This window comes from Suncus etruscus, chromosome 10 (assembly GCF_024139225.1).
Source record: "Suncus etruscus isolate mSunEtr1 chromosome 10, mSunEtr1.pri.cur, whole genome shotgun sequence".
NCBI classification, from domain to species: domain Eukaryota; kingdom Metazoa; phylum Chordata; class Mammalia; order Eulipotyphla; family Soricidae; genus Suncus; species Suncus etruscus.
In genome coordinates this window covers 87,117,156-87,140,483 of record NC_064857.1, presented here as the reverse complement: position 1 = coordinate 87,140,483, position 23,328 = coordinate 87,117,156, and the positions used below count along the sequence as shown (strand labels likewise).

The 23,328-nt window shown below is 44.0% G+C and overlaps 1 protein-coding gene and 1 non-coding gene across 2 annotated transcripts in view; both read right to left on the bottom strand.

Annotated features, from left to right (window-relative positions):
* The window catches only part of STARD9 (StAR related lipid transfer domain containing 9), a 100,212-nt gene that overhangs the window by 16,517 nt on the left and 60,367 nt on the right, over positions 1–23,328 (bottom strand). The window contains exons 10-22 of the mRNA XM_049781693.1: positions 21,016–21,083; positions 17,873–17,970; positions 16,308–16,496; positions 16,052–16,149; positions 13,853–13,930; positions 13,261–13,332; positions 9,150–9,329; positions 6,846–6,897; positions 6,097–6,234; positions 4,923–5,005; positions 4,722–4,825; positions 3,292–3,479; positions 2,378–2,837 (exon numbers count right to left, since the gene is read on the bottom strand). Of these exons, the coding sequence (XP_049637650.1) occupies positions 2,378–2,837; positions 3,292–3,479; positions 4,722–4,825; positions 4,923–5,005; positions 6,097–6,234; positions 6,846–6,897; positions 9,150–9,329; positions 13,261–13,332; positions 13,853–13,930; positions 16,052–16,149; positions 16,308–16,496; positions 17,873–17,970; positions 21,016–21,083 (1,808 nt within the window). The remainder of the gene's footprint in view (positions 1–2,377; positions 2,838–3,291; positions 3,480–4,721; positions 4,826–4,922; positions 5,006–6,096; positions 6,235–6,845; positions 6,898–9,149; positions 9,330–13,260; positions 13,333–13,852; positions 13,931–16,051; positions 16,150–16,307; positions 16,497–17,872; positions 17,971–21,015; positions 21,084–23,328) is intronic.
* Positions 1,383–1,489, bottom strand: LOC126021443 (U6 spliceosomal RNA). The gene has a single exon (XR_007499958.1). It is a non-coding gene; the product is annotated as a U6 spliceosomal RNA (small nuclear RNA).

The following is a 23,328-nucleotide window of genomic DNA, read 5'->3' as shown; positions in this document are numbered from 1 at the left end:
TGAATCCCATATGGTCCCCCAAGCCTGCCAGGAGCAATTTCTGAGTGTAGAGCCAGGAGTAACCCCTGAGTGCTGGTGGGTGTGACCCCCCCACAAAAAAAAAGTAAATCCTGTGTTTGGCTCTAACCCCCACCCAAAGAATTGATTCAAATCATGCCTTTAGTGAAAAACTCCTAGTCTAACAGACAATATGAGAGAGGAACTAATGACTAGCTACTCAGTGGATCAAACACAAATTCATACAGCAGTACATGCTATAGAACTGTTCCACTTTAACTAATTAATTATAGAAAGATAAACAGATTTTGTTTTTGTTTTTGTTTTTCGGGCCACACACGTTTGATGCTCAGGGGTTACTCCTGGCTAAGAGCTCAGAAATTGCCCCTGGCTTGGGGGGACCACATGGGACGCCGGGGGATTGAACCACGGTCCTTCCTTGGCTAGCGCTTGCAAGGCAGACACCTTACCTCTAGCGCCATGTCGCCAGCCCCAATAAACAGAATTTTTAAATGAGTAAAAGAGTAAAATGAGTAAAAGGTGGTGCTCAGTAGTAGATTGCATTTCTTTGCATAGGTGGGGCCCTGGGTTTGATTCTCAACATTGAGAAAAGGCTCACATACTCATGTGCACATAGAGACCTGCACAACATGCAGTGCATAAATTCTATTGACCATAATTTGAATAACTATCAGAAAATAGAAACTTTTTCAGACACTGAAAGAAATCTGAATATGGCCTATGTTTTACTCTTAATTTTAACAGGTGTGATAATGACACTTTGGTATAAGAATAGTCCACATTTTTTAAACATGCAGTGGAGAATATAGATTTCTTTTTTGTTTGGTTTTTTTTTTGGGTCACATCCAGCAGCGCTCAGGGATTACTCCTGGCTCTACACTCAGAAATCGCTCCTGGCAGACTTGGGGGACCCTATGAAATGCCAGGATTCAAACCACCATCCTTGTGCATATAAGGCAAATACCCTACCTCCATGCTATCTCTCTGGCCCCAGGATGTAGATTTCAGGTGATGTGATTTCTAGGGGTTGCTTAAAATCCTTCAAAAACAGGAAGGTGATCGGGGCTCTCCTCTGGGAGAAGGCGAGCATGGTAAATTAGGAAATTGCTGAATATGAGGGACAATTATTATCCTCTCAACTTTGCATGGTAAAGTTTTTTTTGTTTTTTTTTTTTTGGTTTTTGGGCCACACCCGTCGGTGCTCAGGGGGTTACTCCTGGCTGTCTGCTCAGAAATAGCTCCTGGCAGGCACGGGGGACCATATGGGACACCGGGATTCAAACCAACCACCTTTGGTCCTGGATCGGCTGCTTGCAAGGCAAACGCCACTATGCTATCTCTCCGGGCCCAGTAAAGATTTTTTTAAAAATATGGAACACTTCATGAATTTACATGTCATCCTTGCGCAGGGGCCATGCTAATCTTCTCTGTATCGTTCCAATTTTAGTATACGTGCTGCTGGAGCGAGCACTGGTAAAGATTTTTTGTTTTTGTTTTCAGGGGAATGTTTTTGGGGGACCACACTCCCAATGGTATTCAAGGATTACTTCCGGCTCTAAACTCAGGAAACACTTCTGGTGCAGCTCAGGGGACCACAAGGCAGTAGAGATCAAATTCAGGTCAGCTTCTGCAAGGCAAGCACTCTATCCAATATACTATTGCTCCAGCCCCTTGTTTTCTTTTGTTTGTTTGTTTCTTTTTTAAAATCTATTTAGCAATCTAGTGATCAAATATAATAGGAGCAGACATTGCTTGTGCACCTATCATAGGCAAGCCTGAGCTAAAACAGAGGTTTTAAGGAAATAGGAGACACAGTTCCCTGCTCTGAGCAGATTAGGGGATACATGTCCTTGTCTTGACTAAAGGTCAAGAGAGAATCAAATAATTGGAATATTTGAAAAATCAAATATTGAACCTGAGTCTGGGGGTACCCACCTATACTCATACAATGGGGAGGTAGGATCCAGAATTGGTTCACTTGGGTGAAAGGCACATCAGGGGAGGAGTGGTCTGGAGCATATGGGGACAGTGTCTGAGGATAAGAGAGGGAGGTGACAGGGCAAGGAGGTGAATGTGGAAAGTTAGGGTCTAAAGAGCTTATGAAGAACAAGGAAAAGTATTAGCAGGTATCTCTAAAGCAGCAAGTCTGACTGCTCAGAGTGGCAGGAAGGAGAAGCTGGAGTCTCAGATAATAGTAGTAAGAGAGTTGTGAGAAGGTGAGAGAGAAGGTGGGGCGGGGGGGAACATCTTATTTTACCAATGGATGCCAGAGGGAATTCTGGGAATTTACAAGTACTTCCTGGGCAATGAGGCTATACACCTTGCCCAGGAATCTCCAGGGAAGCATTGAGGGTTATACCTGCTTAGCTGCCGCAGGTACTGGATGCAAAGAGTGCGGAGGCTCAGGGAGCCATGGCTGGTTGATGAACTGCTGCTTTGCTGAGGGCCCTGGACCATGATGTCAGGGCCAGAAACCTGGCACAGGGGTGCCCAGGTCTGGTCATCCCGGGGCCAGCATAAAGTCTGAAGCTGCTCCAGTCTCTTTTGGGTTGCCAGCAGCCTTTGCTTCTTGAAGATTCTCTTGAGATGTTTCCACTGGCTGATCCTCCCTGCTGCCCGGACACTGAGTCTCCGCAAGTAATGTCCGTGCACTGCTCTCTTCCAGTATGGAACCAGTGGTGGAGATTGGGCCTCAGGCTCTGTCTCAGGCCAAGCATCACTCAGAACAGAAACCTCAGTTTCTTTCTGTGCTACATGGTCTTGTGTCTGTGTTGATAAGCTGGCAGACCTGAGTTCTCCTCGGAGTAGGCACTGCTGGTCTGTGAGGCAAAGACACCTTGAGAGAAAGTCAGAGCTCTGCTCCTGGCCAGAGACTGCCTAGATTCAAGACTGCTCCTTCAATAACTGGGCCCATATAGAGTGAAATGCTAGCCGGGGTGATATGGCTAAATCAGGGCTTAGGGGCTCCCTCCTCACTGGAAATAAGGCTCTCGGGCCTCAGCAGAGCCATGGGCACCCACCAGTGCAGATGGAAAAGCAGAGAAAAGTGTATTCAAGGAGCTATGTAAAAGGGATCCATGACTCCGAGAGGCGATAGGAAAGTAGTTTCCTTATATCTATCTGCAACCCCTCTGGAAGAGCGTCCAGTCTGGAGAGAACACCTAGTGCCAAAGATTCCATCATATCACAAAGGAAACAAAGGGGAGTACACAGCAGACCAGGAGGTACAAATGGTGAGAAGCTGAAGCAAAGCCAGGAGTGGCGGCCACTTACCATCTCCAGCAGATCGACAGAGGCATGCCAGGTAGCACTGACACTGTCCTGCTACGACTTGTGGCCTCAAAGTTCCTACGGAAGACTTCTGTTGCTGAGGCTGGGCTTTGGGGCCTGGCTTTCCAGTCCTGGGGAGTTGGTGATCCTCTTCATTCTGCTCTTGGAGCACTCTCCTGCCACAGAGGGACCTGGGTGAGCTGGGTATGCAAAGGGACAAACAGTGGTGGCACAATACAACAGGGTAGAGAGGACTTTGAACTGTCCAACTTGGGACCTATCCACGAGCACAAATGTCTCAGGCAGCTTGCTATGTCACAATAGAGGAGAGTAAAGTAGTGTTTAGAAGATCATATTCTTAGAGCTATGGTTTTAGCAGAAACACAAATTCACTGTTTCAGAAAATAGCTACCAGAATAATGAAGCTATTCTTTTTTATTTTCCTTTTTTTGGGCCACATCTGACAGTACCCAGGGGTTACTCCTGGCTCTATGCTCAGAAATCACTTCCTGGCAGGCTTGGGGAGCCATATGGGATGCCAGGAATCAAACACAGGTTGGCCGTGTGCAAGGCAAATGACCTACCATTGTGCTATCTCTCCAGCCCCCTATTCTTTAAAACAAAACATGCAAAGTAGCAGCAACTTGTTATTGTTGTTTTGTTTTGGGGCCACACCCAGTGGGGTTCAGGACTTAGTCAAGGTTCTGTGCTCTGGGATCACTGCTGATGGGCTCAGAAACCATATTGGGCGTACTCTGACTCTGACCCACAACTTGTTTTTGTAGTTCAAACAAGAAGCACCTTTGTTCATAAACAAGAAAGCAAAGAAGCATATAGAGGGCTCAAAGGACTGAAACACATGTTTTTTCATGTGAGAGAGTCCCAGGTTTGGTCCCAGTACCATAAGGTCCCTGAAACACCAGAGAGTGATTCCCAGGTACTGCTGGGTACAGTTCCAAAACAAATAAGCAAAAAATCATATAAAAGCATCTCTAGAAAGAGAATAGAGTAGAAGCTACTGATACATAGTGATGGAGACTCCTTGTGCACATCCAGAAAACACCCTGATACCTTCTGGAACCAGCCAGCTACACCACTTGAGAGTAGGAGAGCTGATTGAGGGATCCAGGGAAGAATTTCCTCTGCTAAGGGCATTGGAATGGGGCTCTTGAGTATCTGACCCCACCATAGCCTTCATGAAGAGAAATAAACCAACGTGTTTCCTGCTGAGAGAGGTCTTTGATCTGATTAAATCCAGAGGAGAGGAATGGGGTCAGCGGAGTGAGCAGGAATCTATACAACTGAGCTGAGTACTGACAGAATCTTTGAATCTTAGCCAGATCTTGTCTCAGATCTTGTCTGCTGACATCTCCACCCTGCCACTCCATGGAAATAAGAAACATTCTCCAGCAGAACACACAGTTGTTTCTTACTTTTCCTTGCAAGGCAAAGGGCAGAGACCAAAGCGAGGGGCAGTGACATCTCCATCCAAGTCCAGCCATTCCAGACAGCCACCACCATCAACAGACTCTCCAACCTGAGAATAAAGACAGCGGAGTGAGGCCACCATTACTGCACCACCTCAGAAGGACAAGTGGGGAGGCTGGCAACCCCCCAGAGAGCACAGCGCTGACCTGTCTCCTCTGCCGCAAAACTGCAGCCTCAGCAGGGTGGTTGAATCGGAACTTCTGTGTTTTCCCCAGGGTGATGATGGCTCCTTCGCATAGAGACATGTGGAAAGTCAGTAAGGGCACACATCCAAGGCCACCTTCCATGCAAGGCCCTGAGAGACAAAGCCCTCTATCACAGCACACAGTGAACAACTGAGTTAGCAGAATTAGATGTGTGCTTTCGCATATCAAGCAGTATGTATATGGGAGTCATGAAATGAATGGGGGAGGAACTCTGCTGGGCCAAGGAAAGCCAGAGAGCTCCAGGTAAAGCAGGCAGGGGAGGCTTCATGGAAGTGGGAGTGTCTGAGCTCAGCTTTAGGACAGACAGAAATTGAACATATTAGTAAGAGCAGTAATGGTGACAGTGGTAATAGCAAGGCTCGCTAAGTGACAAGAACACTGTGAAGGTATGTGAAGAAATTGAGAACACTATTTTCAACTGAAGACTGGAGTGGCTGAAAAAAATCATACAGGAATAAGGTGCTTCCCTTACATGAAACTGACCCCAGTTTGATCCTTGGTACCATATGATCCCTCAAGCACTACCAGGAGAGATACCAAAGCATACAGCCAGGAGTAGTCCCTGAACACTGCCAGGTATGGCTTAACTACCTCCTTCCCACAAAGAAACATCAAGTGGAGTAGCCTGTTTAATTCTCATAACAATCCTTATATTTGCCCCAGCCTCCCCGAATTGGCTCTACCACCATGAGAAACTGAGACTCGGCACTTTCCCAGAGTTAGCAAACACAGATACAAATTTCAGAAAATAGGGCTGGAGAGAGAGAGCACAGTGGATAGGGTTTTGCATTGCACAAGTCCCACCTAGGTTTGATCCCTGGCACCTCATATAGTCCCCTAAGCCTGCCAGGAGTGATTTCTAAGCACAGAGCCAGAAGTAACCCCTGAGTGCCACTAGGTGTGCCCCCCACTCAAAAAAATTTTTTTTCCCCATAAAATCCTCCTCCACTCTGGAACTGGAATTCCTTGTTTACAGGAAAGAATTATGTTAGGAAAGCTCTCCAGGCAACAGCTTGTATTCTGTCTTTAAAGATGGCCTCTCTGGATCAGGTTCATGAGAATGGAACTGGCCCAGCATGTACCCTGACACCAGCAGGGCAGGTGACAGTCCTACCTTGAGTCAGACGGCAGGAGGCGGTGATCTCCCGGCCATTGACTGTGCATCGGGCGCCCTGGACTGGCCGCAGAATGACCACCCCACAGGCACTGGTGATGGTACAGTGGTCCTTCTCAATCCATTGACCCTGCAGGACTGTGGAAGAAGCAGGAACTACTTGGGAAAGGTGATAGTGCAAAGAAAGAGCCCCTCTATTCTAGAAGATCAAATCTACACCTGGAAAGTGAGATGAGACAATGAAAGAGCAACCCCAGTCTTGTCCCTCCTGAAACCATTCCAACCTGGCCCTTTTCACTGCATGGGTCTCCTCTGGTCACTCCCCAAAGACTCAAAACCTAGTGGGAGAAGAGGAGAACTAGGGCATGAGAGAGCGAGGGAGAGAGGGGGGGAGAGAGAGAGAAAGAGAGGGAAAGGGGGGGCAGACAGACAGACACAGGGGTTAAGAAGAATCTTTGCATGTGACCAACCCCAATTTGATTCCCAACTCATGATCCCCTAAGCAGAGCTGGGTACAATACTGCAGGATCACAGGTTCAACACAAGGGTCTGGGGACATGATGCTATTCAGACCCTGGGTGTTTCAGAGTGCTGGGGTAGCTAAGAATCATTGGAAGAAAAAAAAATCATTGGAAGAGATTCTTGGGCACACTCAAAAGGAGAATCCCTTGATGCTCAGAGATTCTTTTCTCTCAGAGTATCACTAGATTAATCTGAAGACACTGAAACTCTCATGCCCTGTCACTTACCAATGTCTTGTTCCTGCTCTGAGTCAATCCTTCCTATCTTAGTGATCCCCTCCTAAAGAAAAAACAAAGCAAATTTTAACAACAAAAGAGACACAACCCTGCCCCAGGATACTGTGTTTGCTTTGTACCATCCTCTGGTCCACCTCAGTCTTTCCCTGCACTTCTCAACTCTAATGCAGATACTCTGACGGCTCTGCCCACTTACTCTGCAGAAGCAAACAATATATGATAAGGAGCACCAGCTCTATACAGTGTGCATCAAATGACAGACACCTTCTCTTATTGTCTGCATTAGAGATTCTGCGAGGAAGTAGGCACAAGCCTATAACTTTCCCTGAAAGGGCTCTGGCTAATGGGGTCCACTTTTATGGGGCTCACCTTTTATGAAGATATACAGAAACATAGAGTTTTAAACATCTTAGTCCCCAGACAAGTTTAATGAAGTCTAAGAAGAGGAAAGCATACAGAGCAAAAAAGCATATCTAGAATCAAAAAAAGGATGGGAGGGGCCGGAGAGATAGCACAGCAGTAGGGTGTTTGCCTTGCATGCAACTAATTTGAACAGATGGTGGTTCAAATCCCAGCATCTTATATTGTCCCCTGTGCCTGCCAGGAGCAATTTCTGAGTGCAGAGCCAGGAGTAACCCCTGAATACTGCAAGGTATGACCCCAAAACAAAAAACATAAAACAAATGAAAAAGGATGGAAAAGAAGAGAGAGAAGAGGTGGAAGTTGGAGTTAGCATAAATGAATTTCTGGGTTGGCAGAAGATGAGGCCTTAGTTCCTTTTCACCATGGTGGTTCTGTGAAGGTCACAAAGCTGTGCTGGGAGAAGGCAGACACAGCCAAAAGATGTGGAACTTCAATTGCGAGTTTCTCATCCAGGCATGTGCCAATCGCTTTACAAATATTTCATATTTAAAAAAAAAACAAAAAAACAAGTATTTCATATTTAATCCTCAATAACTCTAAATGTAGGTGTTGTTCTCCCCTGCCCTCACCTATCATAAATGAGGAACCTGGAGCTCACAGGAAAAACTGCCCTATGAACCCACAAGCTAAAGAGAAAGGGACTCTATGGCTACCGGTTCAGGCCCCTCTGTGTCCTGAAACTAGGCTTTTCCAGCCTTTCCCAGCACTGACCCAGGAACCAATGTTTTCAAACATTGGTTTTGACCCCTGGAGGACCAGCAGTCAAAAGGGGAAGCCCTTATAGACTGTCCAAAACAGGCCATGAAAAGGAGGCCTCAGGGAATGCGCTGGCCTCACTGTGTTGGTGGGCACAGAGCCAGCCAAAGTCAGCTCTGAGTCAAGCAAGATGCACTAAGCCCTAGAGGACTGTGATCAAGAGACCAAGATCAAGATCCCTTCTGGGGTGGGCCTGCCAGCCTTAGAGAATGACAACAGATTTATAAAAACAGGAAATGAGGCTGTATCTACCATCTCACCAAGTTTTTGGAGTAATATCTTAAAAACGAGGACCTGGGGGCAGGAGTAATAATACAGAGAATAAGACACTTGCCTTGCATGCAGTCAACCCAGTTTCATTCGCTGCCACCTGCACATGGTCTCCTGATTATACTGCCAGAAGTGATCTCTGAGCAGAGCTAGAAGTAAGTCTGAAGCGCTGCCAGAATTGAGAGTAGCTCCTGAGCATCACCTGATTATTCCACACTCTCCCTCACTTTCTTCCAAAAGAACCAGATGAGCCAGCTTTGCTCTTCAGACTCTCATTACTGCTTGCTTGGGCTTTCTAGATCTATTTTCTGTGACCTTCCTTCTTTTCTTGGGAAATTCAGTCATGGGGAAGGAAAGGTACATTTTGTGTTAGCTTGGGAGTTGAACCAAGTGAGGAAGTACTGGAAAAAAATGATTCAAATCTTTGGCTTCCCCTTCAGCCTTTGAAAGCCATCTACAAGCAGCTGCATTGACAGGGCTCAGAAGGGCAGCCAGTCTCTGACACCAGGCACCCCTCTCCCCAGGATGGCTGCCCTGAGCTGGGGGAAGCCAAGCAAAAACAGAGCAGCAACATTCAGCATTTAAAAAGAGAAAATAAAGGCATTCGAGACAAAAAATAAGTTATATAAGAGCAACAGGTAGCGGCAGCTGGAGAATAAGTGATTGTTCTGATTTTCCTGCCTTTCTGCTCTATTTATACAAGAGTAGAAGAATAACAATCAACTGGCTCGCCAATTTCCTGTGGAAAAGTTGGCAGGCTGCTCTGTGGCATCTCTGTTCCTGACAGGTGGCTGCTCCCTGAGGCTTTTCCCAGGCCACAGGAGATGGCAGCAGAAGCCTGCTCACCTTGAGGTGATAGAGCACCACACCTGTGCTGAGCACATCATCCTCCAAGGCCATGAGATGTGGTAGGCTGGAGTCGATGACCACTCCAGCCCTCCTCCTGTTAATGTCCACTCGGTAATGCTCCATCAGGGCCTTCCACTCACCCCACTTCTGGCTCCAATCTCTAGTCAGCTGGTCTATCTGCAGAGAAAAGGCAATGGCCTTAGCCATACAGAATGGAGAGGAGATGAAAGGTAAGGTGTCACCAGGCTGCTTCCTGTAGTATGACTTACCCATCTTACTCACCAGTATTGTTCAAAGTTCTGTACAAGTACTTGCTGCCCCTATTTTGTATTTCAGTAAGCACATGTTGCTTTCATAAAGATGCCCTCAAAAAACGTTATTTTTTATGTTTTCTCTACCAAATAGGCTTTATTTTTGTAACCACAAAAGTGGCAAGGTACTAATTTTAAAAATGGTGATGTTACATCTGTTTTACCATTTCCCTTTTCCCATCCCTTTCCTTTGTGATTCATATTGGAAATATTTTAAGGAATGAACACTGAGACCAGAGCAGTAATATGTAATCTTTCTGGGTTTGATCCCTAGTATCTCATATCTCCTATGGTACTCCAAGCACTGACAGGAACACACACACAGAGGAACAAACACTTCTTTCCCAAGATTCAGTGCCTTAAACTCTAATATGGCTAATGGTAACAAACAGAGGGCCAGGGAGATGGTTCAAAGGGATTGAGCATATTCTTCACATGTGGGTACCCCTGGTTTGATCCCTGGTACCAAATGGGAATACCTAAGCAATGGTAGGAATGGCCCAGAAACAAAAAATTGTAAAGCCCTGTAAATAAAGCAAGAGGAATTTCCCCCAGGAAGAATGGAGATTCTATGAAATTGGCTGCAAACAAAATAGAATTAAAACAGTAATATACTGAGGATTTTTTTTGTATCAGGAACAGAGTATAGAGAATAAAAACACCAAGATTAGCTAAGGAACAAAAGAAAAGTTTTGATCCACAATTGAACGGAAAGTTTCCTGGCACCATAAAAAGACCTTGGGGTATAAAAATGAGTGTGCTTAGAGCCTATAGTTTGTTCCCATGGCAGCATGCTTCAAAGGCAGAGAAACCCTGTATCTCTTAGGCCAAGGAAATTCCCATTCTAATTTCCCCAATACTTACTGTGTCTATAAAAAAAAGAAAGAAAAGAAAAAGAAGCACAAAACCTTGTAATACCAGCCCTTCTTCCTTCATTATTTTTCTCTTTCTTCTTATTTATTTTTTCATTATTTTTATTTTCTTTCATTCTCACGGTTATTATATGATGGTGGTTGTTTTTAGTAGCTAGGTGCTTTTTCTTTTTGTAGTTGCTGGTTTTTGTTTTTCTTTTTTTCTTTTCTTCTTTTAAATTGATATTTATAACCTTTAGATGAAATCTTTTTTTTTCCTTCTTTTTTCCCCCCCAACAGAATGACGTAACTTGAATCATCTTGTTCTGACTCATGAATTGAGGGGTAAAAATTGAGGGTACCAGGACCAAACAGTCATATGAACATTGAGTGGAAATCAAAAATGATCATACTCAAACACCAAACCCAAAGTCAATGACAACAGAATCGATACACAATCTTTACAACAAGCTATACACAGAGGGAAGCAGCTACACAAGCAATCTGGGGGACAAATGAGGGAGATATGGGATGCATGCTGGGAACAGGGGTGGAGGGAGGACAATACTGTGGTGGGAATGATCCTGATTCATTTTCTCTATGTACCTTAAATATTACTGAGAAAGATTCATAATTCACTTTGGTCACAATAAAAAATTAAAAAAAAAAAAAAAAAGGACAGGGGCCAGAGAGATAGCATGGAGGTAAGGCATTTGCCTTCTATGCAGAAGGATGGTGGTTCGAATCCCGGCATCCCATATGGTACCCCAAGCCTGCCAGGAGCAATTTTTGAGTAGCCAGGAGTAACCCCTGAGTGCTGCCGGTGTGGTGTGACCTTCCAAAAATAAATAAATAAATAAATAAATAAATAAATAAATAAATAAATAAATAAATAAAAGGACAGAACTAAATATCCAAGCTAAAACCAACAACAATGAAATCAAGAGACCCAAACTTTTACAATCTAAACTTAAAATGGGCATGTTATACTGGCAGGCTGTGTGGCAGAGGTGGTGGCATGGGATGCGCTCTAAACATTGGTGAGGGAGGTCGACATTGCTGGTGAGATTGGCCCTGATTCATTGTATGTCTGAAACTCAAATATAAAGGACTCTATTAATTACAAAAGTTTCAATAAAATTACATTAAAAAAAAGTTTTGAATATAGGGTCCTTTTTCTTCTTTGAAATTGATGCCTTGGGGCCAGAGCATGCTTTGCATGTGCTTGACCTGGGTTTGATCACCAGCATCCCAGATGGTCTCCCAAGTCAGGAGTAGTTACCAGGTGCAGAGCCAGGAGTAACTCCTGAGTATCACTGAATGTGGCTAAAATTAAAACAAACAAACAAATAAACAAAAAAGGAGACAGCAATGGCACAATGCGTAGGGTGTTTGCCTTGCATGAGGCTGACCCAAGTTCAATCCCCAGCAGTTTCTTAGTCTCCAAGACTGCCAGGACTAATTTCTGGGCACAGAGGAAATAACCCCCGAGTATCATGGGGTATGGCCCAAAAAACAAATAACAACAATAAAGAAAAAAGCCTTGACAGGAAGTTTATTGATGGACTAAAAGAACTGAGAAATCAAAAAGGAGGAATAAGAAGCTAAGAACTTCTCTTCTCAAAGGGAATATTTATAAAAAATGAAATGAGGTCAAGTTAAGGGTTCATAAAAACACTTTTTTTTGAGGGGGATAGTAATTGAGTTGAAGTTGAAAACAGAAAAACTATAAGAAATCCAGCATGAGATTGACTGATGAAGTTAAGTGGCAGGGAAGGAACTTAGACACTTCAACCACCCTGGCACTGCTGTTCACATGTGCGTGTGCATGAACACATGCACACACACATTATCACAATCACAAATACTCACACTCACATTCAGACACACACACACACACACACACACACACACACACACACACACAAATACACACATTATACCAGCCCAGGAAAGCCAACCAGTATAATGTAAAAATGCTAAAGAGTTGGGGGAAGGGGCTGGCGAGGTGGCGCTAGAGATAAGGTGTCTGCTTTGCAAGCGCTAGCCAAGGAAAGATCCTGACCGTGATTCGATCCCCCGGCATCCCATATGGTTCCCCCAAGCCTGGGGCAATTTCTGAGCGCTTAGCCAGGAGTAACCCCCTGAGCATCAGACGGGTGTGGCCCGAAAAAAAAAAAAAGAGTTGGGGGAATAGTTTGAGTCTTTTACTTCAGCACTTCAGTATAGAGAAAACTCTTCTGAGCCCCAAATTAGAACATATACTCTACAAATAATTTTTTAGCAACTTCCATATTTGTTATGTGGTGCTGAAGTTTATTTTATTTTATCATTATTTTGGGGTTTTGGGCCACACCCAGTGACGCTCAGGGGTTACTCCTGGCTATGAGCTCAGAAATCGCTCTTGGCTTGGGGGACCATATGGGACAACTGGGGGATCGAACCTTGGTCCATCCTAGATTAGTGCATGCAAAGCAGACACCCTACCTCTTGTGTCACCGCTCTGGCCACTGAAGTTTATTTTAAATAACTAAATATGGCATAATCAGAATACTTTAATAGGGCCCGGAGAGATAGCACAGCGGCATTTGCCTTGCAAACAGCCGATCCAGGACCAAAGGTGGTTGGTTCAAATACCGGTGTCCCATATGGTCCCCTGTGCCTGCCAGGAGCTATTTCTGAGCAGACAGCCAGGAGTAACCCCTGAGCACCGCCAGGTGTGGCCCAAAAACCAAAAACCAAAAAAAAAAAAAAAAGAGAGAGAATACTTTAATAATATATAAAAATACAATCAAATATCAAAATTTTGGACATCTGGTAGCAGCACCTTAACCTAACCTGTCATCAATTAATGCTGTCAAGTCTTTCCTTGGAATGTCTTGGAAATCACTAGGTGAGTGATTTCCAGCTGACACACACACTGCTGAGTCTACCAAGCATACCCACCTTCAATTCATTTTGGAGAACCAACTCCTTCAGACTTTCATCCTTTCCTCCATCCAATGAACTGAAGTTTCTCTGTACAAAGGAAAAGATGTGCTTGGCTGCCCCACCCCTTACTCTTCTGAAGGAAGGTATGGTCCATTTAAAGGAAAAACGTTGGCAATAAAATCAAACAAATCAGCAGCATACAATCTGGATTTAGATTGGTTCCAAGAAGAATTTAAAGAAATTTTCTTGGAGGGCACCACACCATGTCACAAATCTGCACCCACATAACAAACTCAGGAAAATACCCTCTGGACAAGAAAGGTGACAGTGAGAGGAAGTTTTCCTCACTTGACATCCCTTTAAGTAATCAAAGAAACTCTCTTCCTGTATGCTCCTACCTGCTCCCCTGGTGTTCATGAAAATAAAACAAGTTTTATTCTATGCAGAAGAAAGGGGCCTTGTAAGTTAAACCTCTTTTGGTTAGTCTTTTGGCTTGTATTGTTTGTTTTGCAGTGCAGAGGTCCAATCCCAGCCTCACATGCACAGGGCAAGTGGACTACCTGAGCTATATTCCTAGCCCTGAGTAAAATTCTTATTGCCCAAATACCAGTTCGAAGCTCAGCAGCATGGTCTTCAGTCTTCCAATCTCTTCTCTGAGTTCTCTGATTAGCTTTATGTTTGCATCCTGAAACAGAGAAATCAGTTACTACTAATTGAACTAAGGCCTCAATTGTTTCATGACACTAGCTTGAAGAAATTATTCCTTTGGTATAAATACCATGGAAGTTTTTTCCAAAGTATGGTCTTTGGAACAGAGCATCAAGTTCAGCTAAGAACTTGTGTTAAATAAAATTCTGCCTCACTAAAAAGCCACTAAATTAGAAATTCTTGCAGGCTGATGCTCAGTAGCAGTTTATTAAATCCTCTGGGTCAGTCTGCTATATGCTAGGTTGAGAATCAATGTAACCTGGTCAGAAGGTTACACAAAATGCCAGACCATGTATAGGTAGAGGGTGATAATAATAGTCCTGTAGTGTGACTCATCTTAGCACCTGCTGTTTTGTTTTTTTTTTTCTTTGCCAAGTTAGGGACTGAAACTAGGTCTCACACATTCATGGCATATACTGCTGTTAAGCCACATCTTTAGGTCTTAAATTATCTTTAAATCACTTTAAGATGCACTTATATAATCTGGTCACCAATTTGTGATCTCTGTACAGGAGCTTTTCATGGAAACTTCAAAGTATATAAGGAACTTTTGGGATATTCTCAATATCACTCAGTGTTTAAAACTTATGAATTTCAGGGCTGGAGTTATAGCACAGTGGGTAGGATGTTTGCCTAGCACACAGCTGACCTGGGCTTGATCCCTAGTATCCCATGTGGACCCCAAGCTTGCCAGGAGTGATTTCTGAGCACAGAGCACTCAGGAACAATGCCTGAGTTCTGCTGGGTGTGGCCCAAAAACCAACTTTCCCCCCAAAAAGACCCCTATGAACTTTCTATATGATCCATTAAGCCCCAGAGAAGTAAGTTTAATCTACTGGGGGGAGGGGGAGAGGCACAGATACGCCAGTAAACAAAGGCATACATCACACACATTAAAAATAAAAGTAGGGGCCGGAAAGATGGAGGTAGGGCATTTGCCTTGCATGCAGAAGGATGGTGGTTCAAATCCTGGCATCCCATATGGTCCCTAAGCCTGTCAGGAGCAATTTCTGAGCATAGAGCCAGGAGTAACCCCTGAGCACTGCTGAGTGTGACCCCAAAACCAAACAAAATAAAAAATAAAAAAAATAAAACAAGTTGAAGGGTCAGAGTGCTGGCACTAGAAGTAAGGCGTCTGCCTTGCAAGTGCTAGCCTAGGATGGACCTCTATTCTATTCCCCAGGTCCCATATGGTCCCCCAAGTCAGTGGCGATTTCTGAGTGTATAGCCAGGAGTAAGCCCTGAGCATCAAACGAGTGTGGCCCCAAATACACACACACAAAAAAATAATAAAGTAGTTGATCCCAATAATAAATAAATAAATAAATAAATAAAAGTTATAGATTCTACAGAGGCAAGAGAAAAGTATTCTCCTGCTTTCCAGCCCTTTCTAGCTGTCTGATAGTGCAGCCCATGTTGAATGATGAAACATAGGAGAGAAACTAGGAATGTATACAACCCAGAGACAATAAGTGTCTATTTTGTGCCCATGAAGAATCTAAAATTATTTTGGGGAGTGATATCTGGGGGTTGTTAAGGGGGGCCATATAAGATGCTGGGGATCAAACCTGAGTTGGCTTCCTGCAAAGTAAGTGCCCTCCCTGCTATACTATCCCTCTGGCCCATAAAATAATTTATTTTAAAATAGTTTTGGTGTGACAATACTGTACCAGGGATTTTAAGAAGAAAGATTTTAGATAATAGCTAAAATAAATTATTCATTAAAAGTTACTGAATGGGGGCCGGAGAGATGGCATGGAGGTAGGTCCATTTGCCTTGCATGCAGAAGGACGGCGGTTCGAATCCCAGCATCCCATATGGTCCCCCAAGCCTGCCAGGAGAGATTTCTGAGCATAGAGCCAGAGTAACCCCTGAGTGCTGCTGGGTGTGACCCCACCCCCCAAAAAAGTTACTGAATGGCACCAGTAGAGCTAAGAAGGTTATTTGATACTCAGATAAAAGAATTTCACTCCTTGATCATTTGGGAGAATTAAGTTTGGCAGGTCAAGACAACTACAAAGAGAATGCAATCAATGAGGGGAAAAAAATGAAGTTTGTATAAACCACACCAGGCCAGGACTTCAGGTGAAGGTCTCACCTCATTGACCTGCGGCTTGTTGATGATGTTCTTGGCATTGGCTGCATATCTCAGGGTACTCATGGTCTCACAGTAGCAAGTGTGTGCTGGAGACACAGCTGATGAAGAAGGAGAAGGTTAAAAAACACACTCAGCCTTCTAACTCAGACCCTCCACTTGCCTTGCACTACTGCCCAGGCTATGTACAAGAACTCCCTGGATGAACCGGAGGCATAGTTACCATCCTGACACAGAACCAGCCCCAGCACCTACTTACTGGCAACCATGATGGTCTGGGAGTTGCCTCCAAGACTGTCTTTAAGCAGCCAAGTCAACACAGAGTCCCGGTAGGGTATATAAGACCGCCTCCGGCAGGGCCCCCCTTGACTGCACATCCCACTGTCAATGCCATCACTAGCTGTGTTGCTGAGGCTCTGGCAGCCACTGGGTACTTGAGAGTTCTGGGCTTGAGAGACAAAATGGAGAAAAATAATGAAATAAATATATGAAAACATAATAGAACATAGGACAACCCCCCCCCCTAAACACACACCCAGCATCACTGAATGAAGGCCCTAGCCTCAAGCATCATCACAATCACAACAAAAATAACCAGGATATACAGCATAATGACGAAATGCCTGATGCAGATGTATAGAAGCTCAGGTTAAATCCCTGGCATCCCCCAAAACTAATGCTGGAGAACACAAATTTAAGTATTATTATCTTCTAATCCAGGAGTCTCAAACTCAATTTACCTGGGCAAAATCAGGGTGATCCTTGAGTGCAAAGTCAGTAGTAAGCCTTGAACATTGGGGGGTGTGACCCAAACAACTAAAACAAAACAAAACAAAAAAAAAAAGATTCCTCTAGGGCAGGGCCACAAAATGTTGTATGGAGGGCCACAAACGGCCCGCAGGCCGAGAGTTTGAGACCCCTGTATTTAATCCCTTTCCACATGTGATAGGATGTGTTAAGAAGAGCTCAAGAGGGGCCGGGCGGTGGCGCTGGAGGTAAGGTGCCTGCCTTGCCTGCGCTAACCTAGGATGGACCGCGGTTCGATCCCCCGGCGTCCCATATGGTCCCCCAAGAAGCCAGGAGCAACTTCTGAGCGCATAGCCAGGAGTAACCCCTGAGCGTCACAGGGTGTGGCCCAAAAACCAAAAAAAAAAAAAAAAAAAAAAAGAAGAGCTCAAGGGGCCGGGCGGTGGCGCTGAAGGTAAGGTGCCTGCCTTGCCTGCGCTAGCCTTGGACGGACCGTGGTTCGATCCTCCGGCGTCCCATATGGTCCCCCAAGCCAGGAGCAACTTCTGAGCACATAGCCAGAAGTAACCCCTGAGCATTACCGGGTGTGGCCCAAAAACCCAAAAACCCAAAAAAAAAAAAAAAAAGAATGAGCTCAAAGGGCCCGGAGAGATAGATAGCACAGCAGTGTTTGCCTTGCAAGCAGCCAATCCAGGACCAAGGTTGGTTGGTTCGAATCCCGGTGTCCCATATGGTCCCCTGTGCCTGCCAGGAGCTATTTCTGAGCAGATAGCCAGGAGTAAACCCTGAGCAATGCTGGGTGTGGCCCAAAAAACAAAAACAAAAAAAAATGAGCTCAAAAATTAGACTATGGACTCATGACATGGTATATTTGAATCACACAATTATTACTTTTCTTTTTGAAATGGAGGTGCTGGAATAATGAATTCTAAACTCACAAATTTCAATTGTTCATACCCCTAGCCAGAAAGTAACTTTGTAAGAATCCTGTAATTATTCTATAGACTGTTTTTTTTTATAAAATGAGAGTATCTCAGTTCTATCCCACTCCAATAATCCCGTCTACCAGAAGAATACCTAAGGTGGAGATAACAATCCCCAGAGTCACCAGAGACTTGTTGATGTTGGCTCCTTCAGTAATTCGGTCCTTACAGTAACTGGGATCTGCTCTTTCACTGAAATACAGCAAATGAAACAAAGCAAAAATAAAATGCTGTTCTTTCAAAGTTGTAAAGATACTATGCACTATGTTGCACACGGATATAAAAGAGCCACATAATTCTAGAATTCAGTTCCAGAAAATGTTGCCCTCCTGTAATAAATTGGCATTCTTCTGCTTCTCAGACAAAAAAAAATTTATTTCTTTTCTTTTCTTTTTTTTTTTTTTTTTTTTTTTTTTGGTTTTTGGGCCACAACCAGCGACACTCAGGGCTATGCACTCAGAAATTACTCCTGGCTGGGGTACCATGTGGAACACTGGGGATCAAACCTAGGTCCATCCTGGGCAGCTGCTTGCAAGACAAATGCCCTACTGCTGTACTATCACTCTGGTCCTAATTCGTTATATTTCTATTATTAATTTGGCTGTTGGGGCATTTTCAGTTAAATGTAATACTCGTTTATAGGCATACTTACATAGCTATTTGGTATAGATTGTTATAACTTTTAAATTTTTTCATTTGACATATTGATGCTTTGATGTATATACCATTAATTGTCAGATGTCTCTACTTCCCTTTTTAAGTAGGTGCAAAATATTTTTTAAAAAGTTGTGGTGGTGGGGCCGGCGAGGTGGTGCTAGAGGTAAGGTGTCTGATTCGATCCCCCGGCCTCCCATATGGTCCCCCCAAGCCAGGGTGTGGCCCAAAAAACCAAAAAAAAAAAAAAAAGTTGTGGATGGTGGGGCTGGAGCAGTGAGGCATCTGCCTTGTCCACATTAGCCTAGGATGGACCGAGGTACGATCCCCTGGTGTCCCATATGGTTCCCCAAGCCAGGGGCGATTTCTGAGCGCATAGTCAGGAGTAACCCCTGAGCGTCACTAGGTGTGGCCCAAAAAACAAACAAAACGTTGTGGTGGGGCTGAAGAGATAGCACAGTGGTAGGGCGATTGCCTTGCATGTGGACAACCCAGTAGTGACCCGTTTTGATTCCCAGCATCCTATATGGGCTCTCAGCCTGTCAGGGGCAATTTCTGAGTACAGAGAGAGTGACCCCTGAGCATCGCCAGGCGTGGCTCCAAAACCAATCAATCAAACAATAAAGTTTACAAAAAAAAGTTAGAAAAAAAATTTTTAAAGTTGTGGTGCTGGAGAGATAGTATATTGGGTAAGGCGCTTGACTTGCATGTGGTGGACCTAGTAAAAAACTCAGCAATCTATATGATTCCCTGAACCTACCACGAGTAATCTGAGTACAGAGCCAGATGTAACCTCTGAGCACCACTGGGTGTGGCCATAAACAAAAAAACATAAACAAAAACTTTCAGTTGACTCATAGTGTTATTTCCAGAGAGCACTTAGCCTTTTTGGTTTTGGTTTTGAGCCATGCCAGCTGTGCTGAGGACTTATTCCTGGTTCTGAGGTCAGGGGTCATTCCTGGTAGTATTGCCCTGCTCTCTATATTATCTATATTATCTCTGGTCCTCGCACTTAATTTTAAAGGGGATACTTTACAGTGTTAATGATTTGGCAGTTATAAAACAAAATTTTGCCTTTTTAATCTTGTATTTTTTGTGTACACATTATCCTCAAGACTTATTTCTGGTGATTATATTTCATGTTTCTAATACAAAAATGATAATATCTTCTCTCCAATTAATCAATATTTGGAGGGTTGGGCCACACCTAGCAGTACTCAGGGGTTACACCTACTCTGCACTCAGAAATTGCTCCTGCAGTCTCAGGAGATGCTGAGGATTGAACCAGGGTAGGTCCCAGATTGGCTGTGTTCAAGGCAAACGCCCTACTACTGTGCTATTATTCTGGCACCAAAACTTTTTGGGGATCACACCCGGCAGCGCTCAGGGGTTATTCCTGGCTCTAGGCTCAGAAATCGCTTCTGGCAGGCTCGGGGACCATATGGGATGCCAGGATTCAAAACACCGTCCTTTTGCATACAAGGCAAACGCCCCACCTTCATGCTATCTCTCCGGCCCCATTATTCTGGCACCAAAATTTTTAAAGTTTTTATTATTTTCTATTTGGAAGTGTGCAATGCATAGTGCTACAAACTATAAAGATCAATACAAAGGAAAAAGAGAGATAATTCACTCAGAGCAAGTACGTTTGCATTTGGCTATCTACCAGAACCATCCTGGCCTACACCTCTTATCACCATTAATAATCTTACTGATTTGATTTGAGACAGAGTACAGGCAGGAGGCATTTTAAAAGGTTCTAGATGAGGTTTTGTTTTGTTTTTGGGTCATACCCAGTAGCACTCAGGGGTTACTCCTGGCTCTATACTCAGAAATCGCTCCTGGCAGGCTCAGGGGACCATATGGGATACTGGGATTCGAAGCATCATCCTTTCGCATGCAAGGCAAACACCCTACCTCCATGCTATCTCCCTGGCCCCAAGTTCTAGATGAGTTTTTAAAAATTTTATCGAGACATTGTAATTTATAGTTAATCATAGTTGGGTTTCAGGCATGTAATATTCCAACATCATTGTCAACATTCCTCCACCAATGTTCCCACATTTCCCTCCCACCCCTTAACCTGCCTCTTTAACACTTTTAAGTTTGGCTGTAGTAGTCTGGATCTCGTGCTTTCAGTTCTGTTGATTCTGCATGTCAAACAAGGGCCCTGTCCATGTAACTCTCCATCTTCCTCTTCTTACTTCTCTCAGTTTCTTTTGTGCCTCTAAGCTAGATGCTTTTAATGGGTAATTGAAATTAGAGAACACGTACATAGAAGAAATTTTCAAACCTTAGAAAATGGCTTCTCTTAATTTAACATAAAAGAATATATTGTTTTTTAATTTTGTTAGAAGGTTGGGATAAGTTTATTTTCTCTAAAATGAGCAAGAAGAATGAGAATGGGGATGGAGAGAGGGAGGGAAGGGTGTGTGTGTGTGTGTTTGTGTGTGTGTGTGTGTGTGTGTGTGTGTGTGTGTGTGAGAGAGAGAGAGAGAGAGAGAGAGAGAGAGAGAGAGAGAGAGAGAGAGAGAGAGAGAGAGAGAGAGAGAGAGACCCATTTGTTTGAAATTCTTTGTTTACCTGCCTGCTAGGTCCACAAGGTTGATCTTGCTAACGATTTCTGAGGGGAGATTGTTCTCCATGGTTGCCTAAAGGAGAAAACAAATTTAATGTTTGTTGCTGGGAAAACGAGAGAAATGGTTGGTAGGGCACTTGTCTTGCACAAGACTGATCCTGTTTCGATTCCTCGTACTGCATATGGTCATCTGAACACCACCAGGATCCCTGAGTACACAGCCAGCAGTAATCTCTAAATGGAGCAGGATGAGGTCCAAGACAAAATAAATAAAAAATGACCATAGAGTTAACACAGCAGGTAAAGCACTTGCCTTGCCCATGAATAACCTGGGTTCAGTCCCAGGTTATCAGCACCACATACAGACTCCTGAATGCTGTATGTGTACTCAAGAGAGTTATTCAAGGGAGACCATTTTTTCCCTAAAGACAAATTTTTTGGTTTGTTTTGGGCCATACCTGACAATATTCAGGGTTTTCTCCTGTCTCTGTGCTCAGGGATCACTCCTGATAGTATGTACTACTTAGAACCTTATCTGAGATATAGTCAGTAAACTTTGCATCATTGTTTCATGTTAAAATACAATCAGGGGCACATGTATTGCCTGGGTACATAGTCCCCACATGCAGATGTGGTGTGCATCTCCCCTCTATTTTCTTTTTGTTTATTTATTTGTTGGAGTCACACCCAGCAGTGTTTAAGGTTCCTGGCTCTGGAATCAGGAATCATTCCTGGCAGACTTGGGGGACTATATGGAATGTAAGAATTGAACCTGTGTTGGCCTCATGCAAGGCAAATGCCCTACCTGTTCAGGACCCTACTTTCCTATTTTCATTTTTTTTTTTTTTGGTTTTGGTTTTGGGCCACACCCGGTGACATTCAGGAGTTACTCCTGGCTCTGTGCTCAGAAATTGTTCCTGGCAGGCTTGGGGACCATATGGGACATAGGGATTTAACCCAGGTCCGTCCTGGGTCAGCTGTGTGCAAGGCAAATGTCCTACCACTGTGCTATAGCTCTGGCCCCTACTTTCCTATTTTCATGTTGGGTTGTATAACCCAGCCTGCCATTTCTAGTGTGTTACTCTCTCTTTTGTTTGTTTGTTTGGGGCCACACTGCTGGTTGTTGGGGATTACTCCTGGCTCTGAACTCAGAATCACTCCTAGTGGGCTTGGGGACTATATGGGATGTAGGAGATCAAACCAGGGTGGCCGACATGCAAGGCAAATGCCCTTTCCGTCGACTATCACTCCAGCCCATTCTCTTTCTTTCTTTCTTTTTTCCTTTCCTTCTTCCTTTCCTTTCCTTTCCTTTCCTTTTATCTTTCCTTTTTCCTTTTCTTTCCTTTCCTTTTTCCTTTCCTTTTTCCTTTCCTTTCCTTTCCTTTTATCTTTCCTTTCTTTTCCTTTTTCCTTTCCTTTCCTTTTTCCTTTCCTTTTTCCTTTCCTTTTTCCTTTCCTTTTTCCTTTCCTTTTTCCTTTCCTTTCCTTTCCTTTCCTTTCCTTTCCTTTCCTTTCCTTTCCTTTCCTTTCCTTTCCTTTCCTTTCCTTTCCTTTCCTTTCCTTTCCTTTCCTTTCCTTTCCTTTCCTTTCCTTTCCTTTCCTTTCCTTTCCTTTCCTTTCCTTTCCTTTCCTTTCCTTTCCTTTCCTTCCTTTCTCTTTCTTTCTTTTTTTTTTGGCTTTTGGGCTACACCTGGCGGTGCTCAGGGGTTACTCCTGGCTGTCTGTTCAGAAATAGCTCCTGGCAGGCACGGGGAACCATATGGGACACCGGGATTCGAACCAACCACCTTTGGTCCTGGATCGGCTGCTTGCAAGGCAAACGCCGCTGTGCTATCTCTCCGGGCCCCCATTCTCTCTCTTTCTTATCCTCTACCTTTCCTGTCTCAGAATTTCCAAATAAATTCTGTTTTTACTTTAAACAAACACACACACACACACACACACACACACACACACACACAAGCAGGAACGAGAGACAGAAAGGTAGAGAAAACATAGGTAGTAAAGTGTTGGTCAGAGGCCACTAAGCAAAGTTAGGAGTAGCCTCTAAGCACAGGAGGGTAAAACCCCCCAAATACAAGCAGTCTAAGTATGTAAATCCTCAAAGTTTTCACCATTTTCAGGGGCATCAATTATTTTATTTTATTTTATTTATTTATTTTATTTATTTATTTATTTTTTGTTTTTTTGGGTCACACCCGGTGGTGCTCAGGGGTTACTCCTGGCTGTCTGCTCAGAAATAGCTCCTGGCAGGCACGGGGGACCATATGGGACACCGGGATTCGAACCAACCACCTTTGGTCCTGGATCGGCTGCTT